Source organism: Scyliorhinus canicula, chromosome 13 (genome assembly GCF_902713615.1).
Source record: "Scyliorhinus canicula chromosome 13, sScyCan1.1, whole genome shotgun sequence".
Classification (NCBI taxonomy): domain Eukaryota; kingdom Metazoa; phylum Chordata; class Chondrichthyes; order Carcharhiniformes; family Scyliorhinidae; genus Scyliorhinus; species Scyliorhinus canicula.
Window position 1 is genome coordinate 66121861 of NC_052158.1, and position 20227 is coordinate 66142087.

A 20227-nucleotide genomic window follows, 5' to 3' on the forward strand; every position below is an offset into this window, starting at 1 on the left:
GGTATCTCGTTCTGTACTGCTACTGCTTGATCTTTCCCTTCTGCTGTGGGATGTCCTTTCAATAGTTCTCAACCTTTTCCTGCGGACCTGTTCACTATCCGATGTACTATCTGAACTGGCACTGCGTTTCTGTGCACTCCATTTCTGAACTTCGTGTTCCCAATCCATTGTCTTGACTCCCTCCCCTGAATGCTATACATTCAACCAATGTTTATACTTTCCAGTGGCCTTCCCTGCTCTACTAATAACAGTTGCATCCTTCCATTGACTAGAGCCTTCAGGCAAGTATGTCACTTTTGTACCATCATTTGGCAGTTGCCCTTTCAGAAAAATGGCCTGTTCTAATTCATCACAAGTGTGGTGTTCCTCTACAGAAACCCTGTCTATATCAGTTAACTGGTCCTCATAGTTCTGTAACACGTGCATACCAGATGACTCTGGTTCCTCGTCATGTCTGTCTGCTCTGTCTAAATTTGAAAATTTGTAATCTGTACCCATTATCCTTGATAAATGTACCCGAACAGTTTGATTGACATGTTGCAAAATAATTGTTTTGCCATCTATGCCTATGATCTTCCTTGGGCCTTTCCATTCATTAGAATTGTCTCTCTTATAGTATACCATGTCTCCTTGCTGAAAAACGGCATCTGATAGCCGTACATTATATCTAAAACTCTACGAATTCTTTCAGAGACTTCTGCTTCCAAAAAAGCTTTTCTACAGCTATGTAATGCATTTAAATGCTCAGCAAAAGCAGAGCTAATTATAGTCCCTTCCCAAGCTGGAGGCTGGTCATCTAAGATGGATGGAATTTTAGGATTTCTATCAAACATATTGCTGGGGATTATAGCCCCCAACCATCTGCAATGAATTCTTTGCATGTACCGCCCATGCTAAAGCTGAATTTCATGTCAGCTATTACCACGTGGTTTCTTTCACACACACCATTACTAAATGGGCTTTCCGCAGATGTATTCATAACTGTGATATTCACGTTTTCACACATATCCCCGATCTCATCATTAGCAAATTCTCCCCCATTGTCTGTAAGGAATTTTGCTGGTGGGCCCATTCCTGTCCCTATCCATTTTTCCGCGATTCAATCCAGAACTACTCTCTTCTTTACTTCGTACAATCGTTGATTGACTAAGTCTGGTTGCTAAATCTACAAAATGCAAAATAAATATATTATTGACTTCATCCCAGATCTTAAGGTCCATGGCCACAATGTTGTTAAAATCCTTGGCCAAATGCCCTGGCGTGGCGAGGGGACCTGTTGGAATACTTGACCTGTGAGAAGGTTAAGTTCGAACTGAGGGGAAGCTCGGAGGGGTTCTACAAGTCATGGGCACTATTTATTATGCACTTTCAGAACTGGATAACATTGAACATTAGTTTTTGGGGGGGGGGGGGGGGGGGGCTGTGTATGTTGAAGATGGCTATGGGTAATCCCTGATCCCTTTTTTTTCTTTGTCATTTGTTTGTTAACATGGGGGCTGATGTCTGGGCATGGTGGGAGGATGGGATCGTTGTTACTGTTATGGGGTTTGAGATATTTGTTGTTGGTTATTGATTGTTGTTGGGTGTAAATTCAGGAGAAAAATTGTGAAAAAGGAGAATAAAATATATATATATATTTTTTTAATCCTTGGCCAAAGGTCAGGTTACTATCGGTCGTGCTGGTGGCCTTCTGTACTTCCTCCAAACTTCACAACAATCACTAAACTGTTCTATCAGTTTAGTAGTCTTCATCCCTTACCCCTGCATCCTTTAATACATTTTTCAGCCTCCGAGGAGACGGATGCGCAAATTGCCTATGCAATTTTAATACAACATTTTCAACTGCCAATAACACATCCTTAACAACTGTACTTGAAATATTATTTGTCAGTAATGGAATAAAATAGTGTCCCCGACTGTGTAAATTGTAAGTCCATCATCTTTCAAAACTGTTGCCTTATCCTGTTCCATATCCAGTTTCATGTGTGCTTTTTTCATCGACGGTCTGCTCAGCAGCAAAGGTATCTCACTTGATACAACATACGTGCTAATGAAATGATTCAGTCCGGCAATATTGCAAAGGATCACCACTCTTTTCAGCGACTTCAGAGTATTATCATCCCCAAACCTGACACATGTGGAACTTTCAAATTCCTTAACCTGGTTACGATTTTCAGCATTCAAGAAGTCCAGGTAACATTTTAATCAGTCAATTCCATACACAGTAGATGTGCAGCCACTGTCCGATACAGCACAATTGAACGATTATGCAACCAACACCCTCAGTACTGGTATAAAACTGCTTGTTAGTAGGACAGTGCCTTCTTTCTGGTCACTATATTTTTCCTCTTCTGACTCTTCCGTGTCATGTGTCGCTTCAAACACTCTATTATAATATGTTGGGCAGTTGAAAGCATAATGGTCATTCAGAGTCACATCAAAAACATTGATTTATCATACCCTGGGTATTTCTGGGGTTCATCTTCCTATTGTAGGTTCTAACTGGGTTTCTGTCTTCATAATTTCTAGGTCCCAATCTCCTTCTATAGTCTTGGAACCTGTTAGTAGCCGTGCGATTTTGCCATCCTGTTAATAGTGTGTCATCCATATTCTGCTTTATTGCAGACTGACCTATATGAGTCATCAGAGCCATCGGATGTTTCCCCAGAAACTTTTTTTAAAGCTTCTGTCATCTGATCGAATAAGGTATCCTAATCCGCAAACTGAACTCCTGTCAAAACCAGGAGCCTATCCATGTTGCTCACTCTAACACAGTCAAGTAATTTAAAGGCCAACACAGACTGTGGAAATTCCAGGTTGTGTTTCTGCAGCCTTTTATACCGTCTGCCAAATTCCATAATAGTCTTCCGTGGAGAATTCCTCTATTTTCCGGAACCTATCAAAATCCGACCATGCTTCATACGCACTTAACATGTCATCCTTTTTATAAATATTATCCATATAACGTAATAGAGTCTCCATACCTCCTTCTGAGTCTAACTCTTCCAATTCCAACTCAGAAAACACTTTGGTCCGGATTTTACTGTTATAAGATAGAGAAAGAGCCAATGCCACACCTTGTTTTCTCTTTCCCAAGGCAGTTACCTCAGGCCACATAACTACTGCACTTCTCCATTGATCGTACGATCCCCTTTCAGAAAATAAGGGGGGTAGTCATATCCAGCCATCTTTATCCTCGGTTCAGCCATATAGCTGTGTTTTTTTTTCTTCTCACTCACTCCTTGGTTTGGTCTGGAAAAGTTGTATCTTTCAAACCTTCACATTTGCACAGCAACCGTCCTCTGCTACCATTTGTTAGACATTTAGCTGCTGTTGTATAAAGAGTCAAAGGTTCTGCCGCTTTTCCACAAACACCTGTAATTTACTTCAACAGACTTTGCACAAAACTCTTAACATCACATCACCTGAAGCCCCTTTACATATCAGTGTCAATTATTGGATGCTTAACATAAATAAGACAACTAGACTTCTGGTTGCGGCGATGCGGAGCTAAGCCGCACGTTCGGTAGCTCCCGCTATTTTTGGACTTTCGGGCTCTTTTAAGGTGCTGGTTGGACTTTTCCCCGGGTGGGAACACATCCACTGTGCTCAGCTGCCGGTGGATGGACTGGACCAGGAGCAGGGCGGTCAAAAAATCGGCTTTGGAGCAGAGAAAGGTGCGAGGCAGGAAAAACAAGATGGCGGTGGGCGGGGAACCGGCAGCGTGGCAGCAGTGGGCGCAGGAGCTGCTCCATCGCTGCTTCAGAGAGCTGAAAGCTGAGATCCTGGAGCCGTTTAAGGCCTCGCTGGACAAGCTCATGGTGACTCAGACAGCTCAGGGTGCGGAGATCCGGGAGCTACAGCAAAAGGCCTCGGAGAGCGAGGACGAACTCCTGGGCCTGGCAGTGAAGGTGGAGTCGCACGAGGTGCTTCACAAGAAATGGTTGGCAAGGATGGAGGAGATGGAGAACCGCTCCCGTCGGAAGAACCTGCGGACTTTGGGCCTCCCGGAGGGGCTGGAAGGTTCGGATTTGGGGGCCTACGTGGCTGTGATGCTGAATTTGTTAATGGGCGCGGGGTCGTTCCAAGGATCCTTGGAGCTGGAGGGGGCCCATCGAGTGCTGTTGAGGAAGCCCAGGCCGATCGAGCCACCTAGGGTGGTGCTGGTCCGTTTTCACTGCTTTGTTGACCGTGAGTGCGTGCTGAGATGGGCGAAGAAGGAAAGGAGCAGCAAGTGGGAGAATGCAGAGATCAGGATTTATCAGGATTGGAGCGCGGAGGTGGCGAAGAGAAGGGCTGGTTTCAATCGGGCGCAGGGAGTGCTTCACAGGAAGGGGGTGAAGTTTGGCCTGTTCCAGGTGGCTCGCCTCTGGGTCACTTACAGGGACCGCCCGCTCTACTTTGACTCTCCAGAAGAGGCCTGGGCCTTTGTCCAGGCAGAGAAGTTGGAGTCGAACTGAGGACTGGGGGCTGGGGAATGATGTACATAGTCCAGAGACTCTGTCCGCCTTGGTATCCTTTCGTTTTTATTGGCTGTGTTTGCTGTTGCCTTTTCGCTGTTCAGCTTTTTCGCTTTTTGGGACTGGTATTTATTCATTCGGGTGCTTTTTAGTTTTTTCACTGGTGGAGGGTTGGGGAGCTGTTCGCGGTTCCGCTGGGTCAGGTGCCCGTCTTTTTCCCGCGTGTTGGGTCAGGGTGGGCGGGGTTTGGGATGGAAGCGCATGCTTTGTTCCCGCGCTGGAGGAGTTGGGGGCGGGGCCGGCACTGGGAGGGGGATTGGTGGTTGTGTTGCATCGGCCTTAGCTTAGGGGGGGGGGGAGAAAGAGTACCGGGTTGCTGCTGCAGGGGCCGTAGAGGAACGGCTGGTGAAGGGGGAGGCTTGGCGGGGGGGGGGGGGGGGGGGGGGGGTCTGCCACAGTGGGGAACGGGCCTGGGGGGTTCTCTGGGCACGTGGTGAGCCGAGGGAGAGCTATGGCTGACCGGCGCAGAGGGAGGGGGAAGACCCCCCAGATTCGGCTGGTCACATGGAACGTGAGGGGGCTCAATGGACTGGTGAAGCGGTCCCGGGTCTTGGCACACCTGAAGGGGCTGGGAGCGGATGTAGCTATGCTCCAGGAGAAGCACCTTGAGGTGGCGTATCAGGCGAGGCTGAGAAGAGGCTGGGTGGGGCATGTGTTTCACTTGGGGCTTGATGCGAAGAATCGAGGGGTGGCGATCTTAGTGGGCAAGAGCTTGTCGTTTGTTGCGTCGAATGTGGTGGCGGACAGTGCAGGTAGATATGTAATGGTGAGTGGTAGACTTCAGGGGGAGCGGGTGGTTCTGGTCAACGTGTACACCCCCAACTGGGACGATGCAGGCTTCATGCGGCGAATGTTGAGCCGGATCCCCGACCTGTAGACAGTGGGAGGGGTTTGATCCTGGGAGGGGACTTTAATACGGTATTGGATCCGGCTCTGGATCGTTCGAAGTCTAGGACGGGTAAGAGGCTGGCGGCAGCCTCGGTGCTGAGGGGGTTCATGGATCAGATGGGAGGGGTAGACCCTTCGAGGTTTTTGAAGCCGGGGGGGTAGGGAGTTCTTCTTTTTCTCCCATGTCCACAAGGCTTATTCCCGGATTGACTTTTTTGTTCTCAGCAGGGCGCTAATCCCGATAGTGGTGGGGGCGGAGTATTCGGCGATAGCCATATGTGACCATGCTCTGCATTTGGTGGACCTGGAGCTGGGGGAGGGGAAGGATCAGCGCCCACTGTGGAGGTTAGATGTGGGGCTTCTGGCAGGGGAGGAAGTATATGGGCGGGTCCGTAGGGGTATAGAGGGGTATTTCGAAGCCAACAATAATGGGGAGGTGCAAGTTGAGGTGGTTTGGGAAGCGCTGATGGCAGTGGTTAGAGGGGAGCTGATATCCATTTGGGCGTACAAGGAGAGGGGGGAGAGGGTTGAGAGGGAGAGGCTGGTGCAGGAAATGGTATGGGTGAATAGGAGGTATGCGGATGTCCCGGAGGAGGGGCTTTTGAGGAAGCGTCGCAGTCTCCAAGCGGAGTTTGATATACTGACCACTCGGGACCGCTTTCTGGATAGGCTGGAGTTCCCAAGAGTAGAGGATGAGCGGGTGGAGGGTCTGGGGGCCCCAATCAAGTTGGAGGAGCTGATGGAGGCGCTAGGGAGCATGCAGACAGGGAAAGCATCGGGACCTGACGGGTTCCCGGTAGAGTTTTACAAGAAGTTCTCAGACCTGCTGGGCCCGCTGCTTGTGAGGACCCTGAATGAGGCGAGGGAAGGGGGGGCTCTGCCCCCGACGATGTCTAGAGCAATAATCTCACTGATCCTGAAACGGGATAAGGACCCCCTCCAGTGTGGGTGTTACAGGCCGATTTCGCTCCTCAACGTGGGTGCAAAGTTGTTGGCGAAGGTACTGTCCAGAAGGGTGGAAGATGTGGTCCCGATGGTTTTCCATGAGGACCAAACGGGGTTTGTGAAGGGGAGGCAGCTGAATGTCAATGTACGGCGGCTTCTTAATGTTATGATAATGGCGTCGGCGGCTGGGGAGGCGGAAATAGTAGCATTGATGGATGCGGAGAAAGCTTTTGACACGGTGGAGTGGAGCTACCTGTGGGAAGTGCTGAGGAGGTTCGGGTTTGGGGAGGGATTCATCAGCTGGGTGAGGTTGCTGCACAGCTCCCCGGTGGAGAGTGTGGTGACGAATGGGAGGAGGTGGGAGGACTTTCGGCTTTCCCGGGGGACAGGCAGGGGTGCCCCTTGTCTCCCCTGCTCTTCGCGTTAGAGATTGAGCCCTTGGCCATGGCGCTGAGGGATTCGAAGAACTGGAGGAGCACCGCTGGCCGTTGTACACAGATGATTTACTGTTGTACATTGCGGATCCGGCGGGCGAGAAGCCAGAGGTGTTGAAGATACTTGGGGAGTTTGGGGACTTTTCGGGCTACAAGCTCAACGTGGGGAAAAGTGAGCTATATGTGCTGCACCTGGGGAACCAGGAGAGGGAGATAGGAGAGCTCCCGTTGAAGAGGGCGGAGAGGAGCTTTAGATAGCTTGGTGTCCAGATACCAAGGAGCTGGGGGGCCCTGCACAGACTAAACTTTTCGAGGCTGGTGGAACAGATGGAGGAGGAGTTCAGGAGGTGGGACGCGCTTCCACTCTCTTTGGCGGGCAGGGTCCAGTCGGTTAAGATGACTGTGCTCCCGAGGTTTTTGTTTCTTTTCCAGTGCCTCCCCATATTGATTCCGAAGGCTTTTTTCAAGAGGGTGAATAAGAGTATTTATTAAGGGTTAGGTGGATTGGCCATGATAAATTGCCCTTAGTGTCCAAAATTGCCCTTAGTGGTGGGTGGGGTTACTGGGTTATGGGGATAGGGTGGAGGTGTTGACCTTGGGTAGGGTGCTCTTTCAAAGAGCCAGTGCAGACTCGATGGGCTGAATGGCCTCCTTCTGCACTGTAAATTCTATGTAAAGCATTCTGAGGTTCGTGTGGGGGCGGAAGACCCCGAGAGTGAGGAGCGTATCCCTGGAGCAAAGAACGGAGGCAGGCGGTTTGGCGTTGCCCAACCTGTGTGGGTATTACTGGGCTGCGAATGTGGCAATGATTCGCAGGTGGTGATGGAGGGGGAGGGTGCCGCATGGAAGAGGTTGTAGGTGGCGTCCTGTGTGGTTACGAGTTTGGAGGCATTGGTGACGGCCCCGCTTCCACTACCCCGGCAAGATATTCCACGAGTCCGGTAGTGGTGGCGTCCCTCAAAATTCGGGGGCAGTGGAGGCGGCACAGGGGGGAAGTGAGGGCCTCAGTGTGGGGCCCGATACGGGGCAATCACCGGTTTGCACCAGGGAGAATGGATGGTGGGTTGAGTTGGCACAGGGCAGGCATCAGGTGGATGGGCGACCTTTTCCTCTATGGGAATTTGCGAATTTAGAGGGGAAGTGGGGCCTCCCCCCTGGGAATGCTTTCAGGTATATGCAGATTAGGGCGTTGGTTAAGCGGCAGGTGGCGGAGTTCCCGCTGCTGCCTCCTAGGGAGTTGCAGGATAGGGTGCTCTTGGGGGCGTGGGTCGGTGAGGGGAGGATCTGGGCAATTTATCAGATGATGCAGGAAGAGGAGGAGGCCTCGGTGGAGGAGCTAAAAGTTAAGTGGGAGGAGAAGCTAAGGGAAGAGATTGACGATGGGACGTGCGCGGATGCCCTGGGGAGGGTGAACTCGTCCTCTTCTTGCGCATGGCACAGCTGAAGATGCTGCATAGGGCGCACATGACAGGGGCCAGGATGAGCCGGTTCTTGTGGGGGGGGGGGGGGGGGGGGGGGGGGGGGGGGGGGGAGAGAGAGAGGAGAGAGAGAGGGGACAGGTGCGGGAGGTGTTCGGGAGGCCTGGCGAACCACACCCACATGTTTTGGGCATGTCCGGCGTTGGAGAGGTTTTGGAAGGGGGTGGCGGGGACTTTGTCCAAGGTGGTCGGTTCCAGGATTGAGCCGGCCTGGGGGCTCGCGATCTTTGGGGTAGCATCAGAGCCGGGAGTGCAGGAGGCGAGAGAGGCTGGTACCCTGGCCTTTGCGTCTCTAGTAGCTCGGCGTAGGATTCTCTGACAGTGGAGGGACGCGAAGCCCCCGAGCCCGGAGGCCTGGATCAATGACATGGCCAGGTTCATCAGGCTGGAAAAGGTTAAGTTTGCCCTGAGGGGGTCGGTACAAGGGTTCTTCCGGCAGTGGCAGCCTTTTCTCGATTTCCTGGCGGAGGGTTAGAAGGTGGTCAATCTCAGCAGCAACCGGGGGGGGCGGGAGAGGGGGGAGAGAGTTCGGGGCTTGTTAAGGGGGTTTCTTTTTGCGACGGTTTGTTTGCTATTTTCTTCTTTCTTGTATTGTTATTAGTTATTAATTTTTTACTTTGTATTGGAGGGGATTTCTTTTTCTGTTTAGTTTTACACCTTGTTTACTTTAACTGTTGGGAGAAAATTTGTTGTTGAAAAATTTGAATAAAAATTATTTTTTTAAAAAGACAACTAATTGGAATGTCTCTTAACCCATTACTTAACAGAACTTGGCAACATACTAACAATTCCCAGCTTTAGTTCATCACCACCGTTCTCAACCTCCCCAGTGCCTATGTCAGACTGCTTGACAACATCCAGTCTCGGATGAACCAAAATGTCCTTCAGTTAAAGCAATAAGATTGAGGCTCCATTGTCTTCTGACTATACCACAAATATTGTTCCCTCGCCAATGATTCCATCCCCTCCCTAGCCAATGTCTCAGCTAAACCAGATTGTTCTAAACCTCTGTCTTATTTGAGCCTAAGATGAGCTTCCAGCTTCACACTCCCCCACCAGCAAGTCAACCCAACTCCATCTCCGTAACATTATTCGCCTTCCCCACTGCCTAAGCTTATCTACTGCTTATATCCTTCAACCATGGTTTTTTTGTAACCTCCACTATTTCCAAGGCTGTCCTGACTGGCCTCTTATATTGACACCCCTGAATTTGTGTTCATCCAAAACTCAGTTGCCCATATCCCAATTTGCATCAAGCCCCATTCACCTAGCATCCTCTGTTTTCTGGTTTACAATGGCACCCAGCCGACCAATGCCTCAATTTTAAAATTCTCATCCTAGTTTTCAAATGTTTCCATCGTCCCGCACCTCTCCATTTACTAAACTCCTCCAACCCCACAACCTTCCTCCAACTCTGGCAACTTGAACATCCTGGTTTGAACATCCAAACATCGCAATTTTCTCCCTTAACCTTAATAATAATAATCTTTATTAGTGTCACAAATAGTTACATTAACGCTGCAATGAAGTAACGGCAGCACAGTGGTGTAGTGGTTAGCACTTGTGCCTCACGGCGCCGAGGTCCCAGGTTCGGTCCCGGCTCTGGGTCACTGTCCGTGTTCAGTTTGCACATTCTCCCAGTGTTTGCGTGGGTTTCGCCCCCCCCCCCCCCCCCAAAAGATGTGCAAGGTAGGTGATTGGCCATGCTAAATTGCCCATAATTGGAAAAAAATTAATTGGGTACTCTAAATTTATTTTAAAAAACAGTGCAATGAAGTTACTGTGAAAATCCTCTTGTTGCTACACTGTGCCGCCTGTTCGGGTACTGAGCTAGAATTCAGAATGTCCAATTCACCAAACAGGCACATCTTTCAGGACTTGCGGGAGGAAACCGGAGCACCCGGAGGAAACCTATGCAGACACAGGGACGTGCAGACTCCACACAGATAGTAACCCAAGCCGGGAATCGAACTGTGAAGCAACAGTACTAACCACTGTGCAACCGTGCCATCCTTTCCACCTTTCGACCTCTTTCGCCTCCTTCAAGGTCCCTTTTAAACATACCTCTTTGCCCAAACTATTTTTCACTTGTACTATTTTCTCTTGGTTCAATATAAAGTTTTGTCTGATAAGTCACCTGTGAAATAAGTGAATATTCTGGAATATTCCTCAGTAATGTAACCACTGCCAGGCCACATCCAACGTGTTTATTACACCCTTTAGTGTAATTATCACATTCGAAACACACAGTTGAACTCTAAGAGGCATCCAAGCTAGCAGAGCCAAGCTCAAATACCCGTATGGAATAAATTACGCAAACCGATAGATAGATTACAAGATTCAGAATTGGACAGCAAAGGAGAAAGCTGTTCGACAAATTGTTTCTGCTGCTTGAAAGGGCTAACAACAACTTGTAGTTGCAAAGCATCTTTAAATTTTGCAAACCACTTCACAGGAGCATTATCAAACAATGTCATATAAAGAGTTATTAAGACAAAACGTCCAAAGTTTGGTTAAAAAAAAAGGTCTTATAGATGTCATAGAACATACAGTGCAGAAGGAGGCCATTTGACTCATCAAGTCTGCACTGACCCACTTAAGCCCTCACTTAATGAGCAACTATTCCAATTAGTTCCACTTCACTGCTCTTTCCCCATAACCCACCAGATTTTGCTCTCAGTATATATCAAATTCCCTTTTGGAAGTAACTACAGTATCTGCTTCCACCACCCTTTCTGGAAGTCTTACTCAAATCATAACTCACGACATAAATTCTAATCTCCACTGACTCAAATCTCTTGTATGGGACCTTGTCAAAAGCCTTTTGAAAGTCCAGATACACAACATCCACTAGTTCATCCTTGTCCACTCTACTGGTCACATACTCCAAAAATTCCAAAAGATTTATCAAGCATGGTTTCCCTTTATTGAATCCATGCTGACTTGGACCAATCCTGTCCCCACTTTGCAAATGCTCAGTTATTTCATCCTTAATAATTGACTCCAGCATTTCCCCCACCACCAATGTCAGGCTAACTGGTCTATAGTTCCCTGTTTTCTCTCTCCCTCCTTTTTTAAAAAATGGGGTTACATTAGCTGCCCTCCAATCATTATAACTCTTCCAGAGTCTATAGAATGCTGGAAAATTACCACCAATGCGTCCACTGTTTCTAAGGCCACTTCCTTAAGTACTCTGAGATGCAGAGCATCAGACCCAGGAGATTTATCGTATTTTAATCCCATCAATTTCCCCAATGCAATTTCCTGACTGATAAGGATTTCCTTCAGTTCCTCCTTCATGCTAGACCCTCTGTCTCCTTGTATTTCCGGAAGGTTATTTGTATCTTCCTTAGGTGAAGACAGATCCAAAGTAGTTATTCAACCGGTCTGCCATCTCTTTGTTGCCCATTATGAATTCACCCGATTTCCCTTCATATATCTATAGAGGGACTACTAACTGTCCTGCCAGTAGAAACAATTCTCCATACTAACTTTATCAAAACCCTTCATATTTTGAACACCTCGGGGCAGCACGGTGGTGCAGTGGTTAGCACTGCTGTCTCACGGCGCCGAGGTCCCAGGTTCGATGCCGGCTCTGGATCACTGTCGGTGTGGAGTTTGCACATTCTCCCCATGTCTGCGTGGGTTTTGCCCCCACAACCCAAAAAGATGTGGAGGGTAGGTGGATTGGCCATGCTAAATTGCCCTCAATTGAAAAAATTAATTGGATACCCTAAATTTATTTTAAAAAGAAAAAAAATATTTTGAACACCTCTAGCAAATCTCCCCTTAACCTGTTCTGCTCCAAAGAAAACTATCCCAGCTGCACTAGTCTCTCCACATAACTGAAGTCCTTCATCCCTGGTACATATTCTGTGCACCCTCTTCAAGGCCTTGGCATGCTTTCTAAATTGTGATACCCAAAACTGAACACAGTACTCCAGCAGAGGCCTAACCAGAGGTCCAAAAAACTTCCTTGTTTTTAAACTCCATGCCTCTATTTATCAAGAATAGTAGCCTGGACACACAATAGCCTTTTCAACTTGTTCAACACTATGTACAGAAGCTTGCAAGTCTCTTGTTCCTGCACCTCTGTTAAAAATTAATAGAGAGCAAAATATAGTGCAATTTATTACAAAGTTAAGAATTCAGTCATAATTGCTTCATCTTTTCAGACATTCAAGATGTCTGCTAGTAATTGTTTCCCTTTTATGTACAGTGTTGCTGTCGAGCCCATTAATAACTCAAAACACAGCTTCCTATTTACCTGGTTTGTTCTCAGCATTCTGTTGAGGGCCGAGTGATGCAGTTTGCATAGCTTGGGTGCCAATGGACGCTGACTGAATTCCCTGTGTCCCAAGTGGAGCTGGTTGAATCCCTTGAGGGCCAATTGAAGTAGGCTGTAGCCCCTGGGCATTGATCGATGCAGGCTGGAGCCCCTGGATGTGACGTGGGTGTGTGGTGTCCACAGTCATCAGCTGCATGGGGTTGAGATGGACAGTGGAGGCCACGCCCACACCTGCCTGAGCTGCGATTGCTGCTGCAGACACAGAGCTTGGTGCTTGTGCTGAAACTGAGACGCAGATTGGATATTAGTCTTAAAAAGAAACAACTAACTTATTCAGAGGCTTGTGTTTTTACAAAGAGGTGTAGAATCATAGAATGTTACAGTGCCGAAGGAGGCCATTCAGCCTGTTGGCTCTTTGAAAACACTCACCAATTCAGTCCTGCACCATGATTTTTCTCCATAACGCTGCAAATCAGTTAAGACTTAATAGAGAGGACACAGGTACGCATATATTAATTAGTTATGTAAAAATCATAAAAATAGCCCAGTCCTTGCGCTTAGTTGTCAACATGGACAAAGTCAAAGCTTTCCCTTGTGCACAAAAGCAGCAACAATTATAAGCTACTTTTTTTACTAGTTATGATTTCATTGCCCAACATGCTGCTGCCTGCCCCATCGCCCTGCCCACTGTGCCAATTATGGACACATAAACTGGGTTTATAAACACTTAACACAACGGAACCTTCCTTTTATTTCCACCTCACTTGCCAAACAGACTTGTAAAATCAAATGAAAGGAATAAACACCAGTAAACAAGTTCAGAGAGTGCATAAAACTCACTAAAGTGTGAAAGGAAATGGCAGCTTGAGAGATTGCAGAAATAAGTCATTTTAAAATCAGCAAGTTTGACATGCTTTTTGCTCCTCTGCTATATTTACCTTTAGGAGCAATTAGCCATGTTGATTGACTGTGACTGGTACTAGGGACTAATGACCAAATTATGCCATGGTTCCAGTCACGAGACGAGTGATGGTTCTGAACAGGTAAAGAAAGTCTTAATTTTTGTCACTGTGTCCAAGGAAATATGGAATGATGGTTGAATTTCTTTAAATTACTAAATTTAGTAGGAAGAAATTCCACATTACATCCTGTAAGCAATCTATCTCAATCTTTGCTTGCTAAGAGCTGATGGCTTTATTAAGAGATTGCCGTTGTATTAATTCAGGTTAAAGTTCAACTACAGAAATGGAAAATAAAGCAGAATTAGCAACTCCCAATCCTCAAAGAAAAAGTGTTTGGTCTGTTTTCAAAACTTAAATGTGCAAGGACACAACACCTGCCTGGGTAAAGCTGCCACATATTTCCTCAGTGTCCTTCAACGGCTGTGTATAAAGTGACTCTAATTCAATATTCTCTAATATACTCTAATATTCAAATAATCAGTTTAATGGCATTAGTTGATTTACAAGGTCTTCAGATAACATTTAACACATGCCAAACTTAGTTCACATCCAAAATGTTCAGGCTGATACAATCTAAAACAGATATTTTAAAAATACAAAATGCACATAAAATTGCCTTAATCCAAAGCATTGAAATATCTTTGAATAACAGCACAAGTCAAAGAAAAGAGGCAGTCTTGGGTGTAATAAAAGCAAAATACTCCGGATGCTGGAATCTGAAGCAAAAGCAGACTGCTCAGATCTGGCAGCATTTGCAGAAATAGAAAAGAGTTAAAGTTTCGAGTCTGCAGGACCCCATTTTAGGATAAGGGGTAGCAGATTTAAAACAGAGATGAGGAGAAATGACGTCTCTCAAAGGATCGTGAATCTGTGGAATTCACTACCGCACAGTGCGGGGGATGCCGGGACATTGAGTAAACTTGAAGAGTTAGACAGAATTTTAATTCAGGTCTTAATAAAGGGTCTTATTAGGGGCTGGTTTAGCTCACTCAGCTAAATCGCTGGCTTTTTAAAGCAGACCAAGCAGGCCAGCAGCACGGTTCGATTCCCATACCAGCCTCTCCGGACAGGCGCCGGAATGTGGCCTACTCGTGACAATAAGCGATTTTCATTTCATTTCAATTTCATTAGCATGGAGGGACTTGAAGCCCCCAAAATCAGGGGTTTGGGTTAGTGACATGGCTGGGTTTCTCAGACTTGAGAAAATTAAGTTCGCCCTGAGAGGATCAATGTTACTGTTCGTCCAGAGGTGGCAACCGTTTGTCGACTTCTTCGGAGAAAACTAAACTGTCAGCAGATTCAATAAAAGGGGGGGTTAGGGTGGGAGTTAGGCTATTTTGTGTTAAGAGTAGGCGGCAACAATAGGAGATGGAGGGATGTGCTATGCACTGAACTATAAATGCCTTAATAAAATGTGTTTTTTTTTTAAAAAAAGGGTTGAATGGTTATAGAGAACGGGCAGGAAAGTGGAGTTGAGGCTGAGATGAGATCAGCCATGATCGCATTGAATGTTGAAGGAGGCTCAAGGGGCTGAATTGCCTACTCCTGCTCCTAGTTCTTTTGTTCTTCAGAACTAAAGGATTATATACTGTACAAGAAGGGTTGGAACAGCTGGAACAGAGATTAGTGGGAGCTGGGAGAGATGCAATAAAGATGTAGCAAGACAACATCTCCCTAGGACTAGACTGTGACCTCCATTTTAAGCTTCTCTAAAATCCCAATCTATGCAAAACCCTTCCCACCCCCTCCTGCCCATCTGTCACTTCTTAAGTTTTGCTACATCTTTATTACAATCTCTCCATTTACCGCTAATCACTATTCCACCTCCTTTTATACAGCATATAATCCAACACATTTTTCCCTCTCCAGTTCTGAACAAGGGTCATGTGGACTCGAAACATTAACTCCATTTACTCTCCCTACGAATTTCAGCTTTCTCTTTTTTAGTCTCAGTTTTAACATCACTTCATCTGTTAGGGGATTATTCACAAGGGCTGCCCTTCAGGGACCTCTCCTGATCACTCCCCAGTCACCCCAGCTAGATCACGAGCAGATTTGCCTGTCTAGCGAGAATAAAATCCAGGGATGACGTGCCTGAAAAGGTGAACAGCCACTTGCCCAAATTAAAAAATTATTTAACATGCAGTATTTTTAAACTGTGATTTAAACATACACAATATATTTTTGACAATAGAATTTATTCAGTTTTATGTCATTTCCCTGGGTTTACTGGAGATGCAAGAACATGAGTATATAGCCTCGCCCACACTGAAAATGCATTTACAAGAAATGCTGTAAACTTAAGATAACAAGATCTCCATTAACAAGGAGGGTGCAACATTGTCCATGAAGGGCAGTACACTTGTCACGAACTGGAATCTCTCACGTTAAATATTGCAACAGTCTTATCTAGACTGCAATTCTGAATCCAAACTGAATTGCAATTGTACTTTTCTACAAAACAGTGAAAGGCATCAAGCAATTTTCCCACATAATTATGAAAAAAAAAAATCACAATATTGTTTCATTACAATGGAAAGTGGGAAGGTTTTATTCACTTCAGGTCATAGGCACAACCTTCAAAACAGTTGTTGGATGTACAAGTTAATTATTGTGAAATTGAAATTACACAGAAACAGTAATTGTTGTATAATTATAAAACACCTCTCCATAGTGATATATTACTGCAGGAAACTAGGTCAGATAATCAATCATGCAGACTTTCAAAAAGAACCTTGCTTCTAAATTGAAAGATATTGTAAATTTACAATCTAGTAAGTGTTGTTATCTTTTTAAGTGGATTTAGTTGTCTTCGTGAGGTAAATACAGTACAGCTTCAAGCATGCACATTTAGGATGGGAATTCATTTCATTGAAAACTACTGAAAAAAATGAATTAAAATCTTAATGGCGCACTAAAACATAGAACTTTCCGGCCTCAACTATTTACAAAGTAGTGAATTCCACAGGCTCACCTCTCTATGAGGAAATTTCCCCTCATCTCAGTCCTAAATGGTCTACCTCATATCCTTAGACTATGACCCCTAGTTCTCGACACCCTCACCATCGGGAACATCCTTCCTCTATCTACCCTGTCTGAATTTTACAGATTTCTATAGGACATAGGAACAGGAGTAGGCCATTGAGCCCTCGAGCCTGTCCTTCCATTTACTGAGATCTGATGCCGAACTCCACATACTGGCCGCTAGCCCATATCCCTCAATATCTTTGCTTAACAAAAATATATCTATCTCGGATTTAAATTTAACAACTGATCTAGCTTCAACTGCTGTTTGTGGGAGTGAGTTCAAAACCTCTACTACCCTTTGAATGAAGAAGTGCTTCCTAACATCTCTCCTGAACCACCCAGCCCCAATTTTTAGACAATGCTCCCTAGTCTTAGAATCTCCAACCAGTGGAAATAGTTCATCGTTATCTACCCTGTCTTTCTCTGTTAATATCTTAAATACTTTGTCAGATCACCTTCTAAATTCTAGCAAAAACAGGCCTAATTTGTGTAATCTCTCCTGGAAATTTAACCCCTGAAGTCCAGGTTATCATTTTAATAAACCTACATTGCACTCCCTTCAAGGCCAAAATATCCTTCCTACGGTGTAGTGCCCAGAACTGCTCACAGTACCCAAAGTGGGGTCTTACCAGAGTTTTGCATAGCTGCAGCATAACCTCTCTCCTTATACTCCAATCCTCTAGAGTTTCCATTAGACTTTTGTATTATTTCCTGCACTTGTTCGTGGCATTTTAAGGAGCAATGCACCTGAACCCCTCCCCCAAGTCTCTTTGGACATCCACTGTACCTAATCTCTTTCCATTTAGAAAGTACGCTGCTTCATCCTTTTTTGGTCCAAAATGGATAACCCACGAGATCCCCTCTCATTCTTCTGAACTCCAGCGAACATAATCCTAACCGACTCAGTCTCTCCTCATGCATCAGTCCAGCCATCCCAGGAATCAATTTAGTAAACCTTCTCTGCATTCCCTCAGGTCTATCACATTTCATCAGAACCGGTCATCGACTTGAAACATTAATTTTGTTTTTTCTCTCCACAGTTGCTGCATGACCTGCATATTTCCAACCATTTGTTTTTGTTTAAATTCACAAAATGCCCTGACAGCTATTTGTTCTACAAGTATTCTTATCTGGCCACTGCTGTAAAAATGCTAATGAATGAATACATTATATCCATACCTGGGAATTGCCGTATAGTGGACACTGTGCTAGTTATTGGGGTAAAGGTGCGCGCCAGTGTTGAGTAGCCAGGGATTGCAGCTGATGGTGGGTAAGCTGGCAGATAATACTGGAACTGCACAGGTAATTGCCTGGATGCAGGGGAAAAGGAATGAGAACAGTGAATTCATCTTAATTAGCAGCAACTCCAAGCAGGTTTCACAATTCAAACTAGGACTAGACCGTTGAACTTTTGAAGTGAATGTCTATGTAGGTTTCAGTACCTCCACCTGCTTCACATCGGAGGTAGATACGATTCTTGTTAGGCAAGGGAAATCAAAGATTAATCGGGGTAGATGGAAACGGAGAACTTGAAACACAAACAGTTCAGCCATGATCTTATCAAAATGGCAGACTAGGGTTGAGGGGCCGAATGGCCTATTTCAGCTCCTATTTCATATGTTCATACATCAAATCTGTCGCCGATCCAAGTTGCCAGCCGAGACAATAAAGATTTGTTGTATTGTCCGGTGTGGTGGAAGGGGGTGGGCAAGTTCACTACTACCCTCAGCCACACAACCACATTTTGCAACAGGGTCACTGGATAATACTCAGGAACGCAAACCACGGTGGACTTTTCCCCCTTCATACTACACTGAAGTGTCACTCGGGTCAGGTAGCACCCGGCTTGTGCGCAACTACGCACGGGAATAAGTTAGCACACTGGGGGATTGGCATCAGGGAGAGAAGGAGAAAACGAGGGGAAAATCTAGACACAGTCGAAAGCAATGAGAATGCTGGACGTGCATGCACAAAATATTTCCTTGTGCTTCTAACCTACCTACTGAAACACTGAAGAGCATCATTCGGCCTGACAGCTTACCTGTTCTCAGTTCGTGTTTCCATAGTAACAGGGTTAGGCGAGGCCCTATGACCCGGTATGGAGATCAGGTTGCCCCTTTCTGTTGTATAGTCAGGTTGGATCCGTGGTGAAGTGTGGGTTATTGGCTGAGGAACAACTTTTGCTGCAACACAACACAAGATGATGTACATTAGAGATTGCATTCCCTTCTGCTTGTGCTAGTTTTCCAAGGTTACAGCGACTCTTCCAAAGTTACAGCAGATGAGCAAGCGAACTTCCACGTGCAGCCCAACAAACCAACCCTCGATCCAAATTAAGAAATGGCAATGAGTTCCTGCTCAACATATCTCGAAAGGGATTTTCAGTGCAACATTCTGCGTACAGTTCTGGCCATCACATTACTGGAAGCATGTGTTTGCACTGGAGCAATATGAAGATTTCTGAGGATATTGCCAGGAATAGAGAATTTTAGACATGGAGAAAGATTGGCTAGGCTGCGGTTGTTTTCCTTGACAGGCCATGGAAAGATTTAGTGGAAGTGTATGAAATGTTACAGGGCCTAGATAGAGTGAATAGGGAGGGCATTTTTCCCTTTGAGGGAATTATTAGGAGGCATAGATTTAAAATAAATGACAACGGATGATAGGGGAGTTGTGAACTTGTTTCATTGAGGGGGTGCTGGAGATCAGTCCAAAGATATATGGGATAGCCGATTGGCCATACTAAGTTGCCCCTTAGTGTCCAGGGATGTGCAGGTTATTTATGAGGTTGGAGCAGATGGACATGGGTAGAGTACTCATTTGAGGGGGTCAGTGCAGACTCAATGGGCCAAATGGCCTCCTTCTGCACTGTAGGGCTTCTATGATCTGGAACTCACTGCCTGGAAGGTTGGCAGAAAGATAAACCCATATTTATCCACTTGATGTGCCGTAACCGACAGGGGTGTGGACCATGAGCTGAAGGTGGGAAGAGACTGAATGAAAGCAAATTTTACTGCGAATGCTGGAATCTGAAACCAAAAAGAAAATGCTGGAAAATCTCAGCAGGTCTGGCAGAATCTATAGAGAGAGAAAAGAGCTAATGTTTCAAGTCCAGATGACCCTTTGCCAAAGCTAAAAGACATGGAAAGTGGGAAATATTTATACTGTGGGGTAAGGGAATGAAATATGAGTCATAGTCACATAAACCAAGGGAACAGAGTGCTAATAGCCACAGAAACCAGGGGAAACTACACCAACCTTGGATTCTATGGCTATTAGCATCCTGTTCCCTTGGTTTATGTGGCTATGAATCATCATTCATTCCCTCACCCCACAGTATAAATATTTTCCACTTTCTATGTCTTTTAGCTTTGACAAAGGGTCATCTGGACTCGAGATGTTAGCTCTTTTCTCTCCCTACAGATGCTGTCAGACCTGCTGAGATTTTCCAGCATTTCCCCTTGGGAATAGGCTTGATGGTTCTTTTTCTGTCGTCAGAGACACGATGGCTGAATTGTACCTTTCGGTGCCATAAACTTTCTATGTTGCCAAACTTTCTTTGTCATGTGAAGTAGTCAATTTTAACCTGCAATTGTACTTGGTCCTATTATAGGATCACAAACCAATACAGTAAGCTTATTCTAGGGAATTAATGAATACAATTCCTACTGAATGGGTGAGAGAG

The 20227-nt window shown here is 45.8% G+C and overlaps 1 protein-coding gene across 5 annotated transcripts in view; it reads right to left on the reverse strand.

Moving 5' to 3' along the window:
* The window catches only part of LOC119975756 (histone deacetylase complex subunit SAP130-like), a 94450-nt gene that overhangs the window by 36931 nt on the left and 37292 nt on the right, over positions 1-20227 (reverse strand). For 4 of the 5 annotated variants that reach the window (XM_038815575.1, XM_038815574.1, XM_038815573.1 and 1 more), the window contains 3 exons: positions 18584-18725; positions 17722-17852; positions 12533-12838 (listed from right to left, as the gene is read on the reverse strand). In XM_038815575.1, the coding sequence (XP_038671503.1) occupies positions 12533-12838; positions 17722-17852; positions 18584-18725 (579 nt within the window). The remainder of the gene's footprint in view (positions 1-12532; positions 12839-17721; positions 17853-18583; positions 18726-20227) is intronic. The other variant, XM_038815577.1, reaches the window with a different exon arrangement.